At 62.9% G+C, this 2,782-nt stretch overlaps 1 protein-coding gene across 1 annotated transcript; it reads left to right on the plus strand.

The window, feature by feature from the left end:
* Positions 1-987: 987 nt before the first annotated feature.
* LOC128270114 (5-hydroxytryptamine receptor 1-like) lies at positions 988-2,511 on the plus strand. The gene has a single exon (XM_053007519.1). It carries the CDS (start codon positions 988-990, stop codon positions 2,509-2,511), a length of 1,524 nt encoding a protein of 507 aa, XP_052863479.1.
* The last annotated feature ends 271 nt before the right edge of the window (positions 2,512-2,782 follow it).

Raw genomic sequence — 2,782 nt, forward strand, 5'->3', positions numbered from 1 at the left:
GGTGAATCCGACAACCCCGATGACAGCCAGGCAAGCCGCCGAACGCAACCGTTAAAGTGCCGGCCACCACTGGAACCAAACCACTCGGTTGCATTCCGGCGTCAACCGTTTGCTCGGCAGCGTGGCGCGTACCGTAGGACCGACCATCACCAGGTGACACCGTTAGGTGAAATTTGTGGCCAGCTGAGTGGTCCCGGCTCGGAACGGAACCGGCATTGAATTGGCGCACAGCTGTCAGTGAGGCGACACCGTAGGCTTCGCAGGATCGAGCGCGTCCCGAGCGACGACAGCGGTCACACACACACAGTAATTCAATCAAGAAGCACCCTGCATACGCCAGGCGAACGGTATACTGTTGCAGGTGCGTATCAGCTCACGGCCACCGGCTGTGTGGTCGATGCCCGTCGAGACCCGGACGTCCGTTTTTGGGGCCGTACAGCCCGCAGCTTCTAACTCGACACGGATCTCTCTCTCTCTGTGTTTCTCTCGCCCTCGCAGATACTACCGAGTGGCCGAGCTGGAGTGGCTCAGGGTGACACCGGAAACGAGCGTGCTGGTGCCACTCGATGACACTTGAGCCGACTTCCGAGGGGTCCACTTTCTGCGAAGACCGAACCGAACCCATCCCAACAGCACGGAGCCGGAGTGGGCAACTTTTGAACGAAGACACCACCTGGTGACGTCATCACGTTAAGACGATTTACGGTTTCAGGAAAGCCCTGAACCCCCGGCGGGTGAGAATGAAAACGTTCCCAAGCCATAGTCTGCCGCGGTCACTACACGCGGTGACCGGGATCTGAGCGAGAAAACCGGTACGAGTACTCTCTGGTACAGGGGACTTCCACAACTTCCGCAACTTCCGGAGCCTCAGGCGGCTCAGCCTCCGTAAGGGATGGGGGCTTCAGCCTGAGTCGCAGCAGGAGCAGCCCCCAGGTTCCCAGGTCTGGGCCCGCAGTCCAGGCCACACAGCCACCGCCAGCTGCATGTATGGATTCGGTCGAACTCGTCGTCCCTGCCAGCAAACATCACCACCAGTCCCCCGCGTCGGCGTTCGTGGCGGGTCCGGCATCGCACGACGCGTCGTCCGGCATCGTCCCGCTTGCGCTAACCGTGGCCACGACCCTGTCCAACCTGCTGCTAGCCGCCGGCGGCACCAGCACCAGCCGCGCCACGTCCACGATCGCGGCCGCCTTCGAACCCGACACTGCCACTGCCGCCGCCGCCGTCGCCGAGCCGTACCTGGTGTACGGAGCGAACCTGAGCTCTCTAGCGTACCTGGAGGCGAATGTCACCACGTCGCTCTCGCCGTACCTGCCGGTGGGTGGGGCGGTGGCCGATGCCACCACACCGTCGCCCACGCCCATCAGCCCGTCCACGATCGTGATCAGCATCGTGCTGCTGGCCGTCATCGTGGGCACCGTCATCGGCAACATGCTGGTGTGCGTGGCCGTCTGCCTGGTGCGCAAGCTGCGCCGGCCTTGCAACTACCTGCTCGTGTCCCTGGCCATCTCCGATCTGTGCGTGGCGCTACTCGTCATGCCGCCCGCCCTGCTGTACGAGGTGCTCGAGGAGTGGCGCTTCGGTGAGGTGTTCTGCGACATATGGGTCGCGTTCGACGTGCTGTCGTGCACCGCGTCCATCCTCAACCTGTGCGCCATCTCGGTCGACCGGTACTGGGCGATCACGAAGCCGCTCGAGTACGGCGTCAAGCGCACACCCCGCCGGATGATCGCCTGCATCGTTCTGGTGTGGCTAGCGGCCGCCTGCATCTCACTGCCGCCGCTGCTGATCCTTGGGAACGAGCACACGATCAACGGGCAGCCGGCGTGCTCGGTGTGCCAGAACTTCTTCTACCAGATCTACGCCACGCTCGGCTCATTCTACATCCCGCTCGCCGTCATGCTGTTCGTGTACTGCCAGATCTTCCGGGCGGCCCGGCGCATCGTGATGGAGGAGAAGCGCGCCCAGAAGCGGCTCGAGAGTGCCATCAACGGTGCAACCCTGGTGCAGCTGCAGCAGCAGCAGAAGAAGGTGCTGCCCTTCACCGGGAACCACCAGACCGGAAGTGCGGAGCGCGGCAAGACAATCCTCGGTACGCGAGCTCCCTCCGCGACGACGACGACCAGCTCGCCGCAGCACAAGCGGTTGCGCTTTCAGCTGGCCAAGGAGCGGAAGGCGTCCACGACGCTCGGCATCATCATGTCCGCGTTCACCATCTGCTGGCTGCCGTTCTTCATCCTCGCGCTGGTGCGCCCGTTCATGAAGGACGACCACCGGACGCTGTCGTCGTTCTTCCTCTGGCTCGGGTACGCCAACTCGCTGCTCAACCCGATCATCTACGCCACGCTGAACCGCGACTTCCGCAAGCCGTTCCAGGAGATCCTGTACTTTCGCTGTTCCAGCCTCAACCACATGATGCGCGAGGACTTCTACCACAGCCAGTACGGTGATCCGGGCTCGCAGCGGCTGGTCATCACGCACGACGGCGGGGCCCGCGAAAGCTTTCTGTGAAGGCACCGGAACCCGCCGAAGGACGACAGGAAGAACGTCGGTTGACGTTGGTCTCACTGCACTGCGCTCACCCCCGGCAGCAAGTGCCGGTCCGCGTGCAGACCCTAGGTAAACGCAAACTACTACGCAAAGTCTACGCGACGTCAACAATCACGGCGCAACCGGCGGCGCAAGTGTTTAGGTTAAGAAGGTCTAGCCAGTCTGTACATACCCCCCTCTACCCTCATGTCTCGGTATCGCAGGACCTCGCAGCACTCGAGCGAGCGCTTCT

This window comes from Anopheles cruzii, chromosome 3, assembly GCF_943734635.1.
Source record: "Anopheles cruzii chromosome 3, idAnoCruzAS_RS32_06, whole genome shotgun sequence".
NCBI lineage: Eukaryota > Metazoa > Arthropoda > Insecta > Diptera > Culicidae > Anopheles > Anopheles cruzii.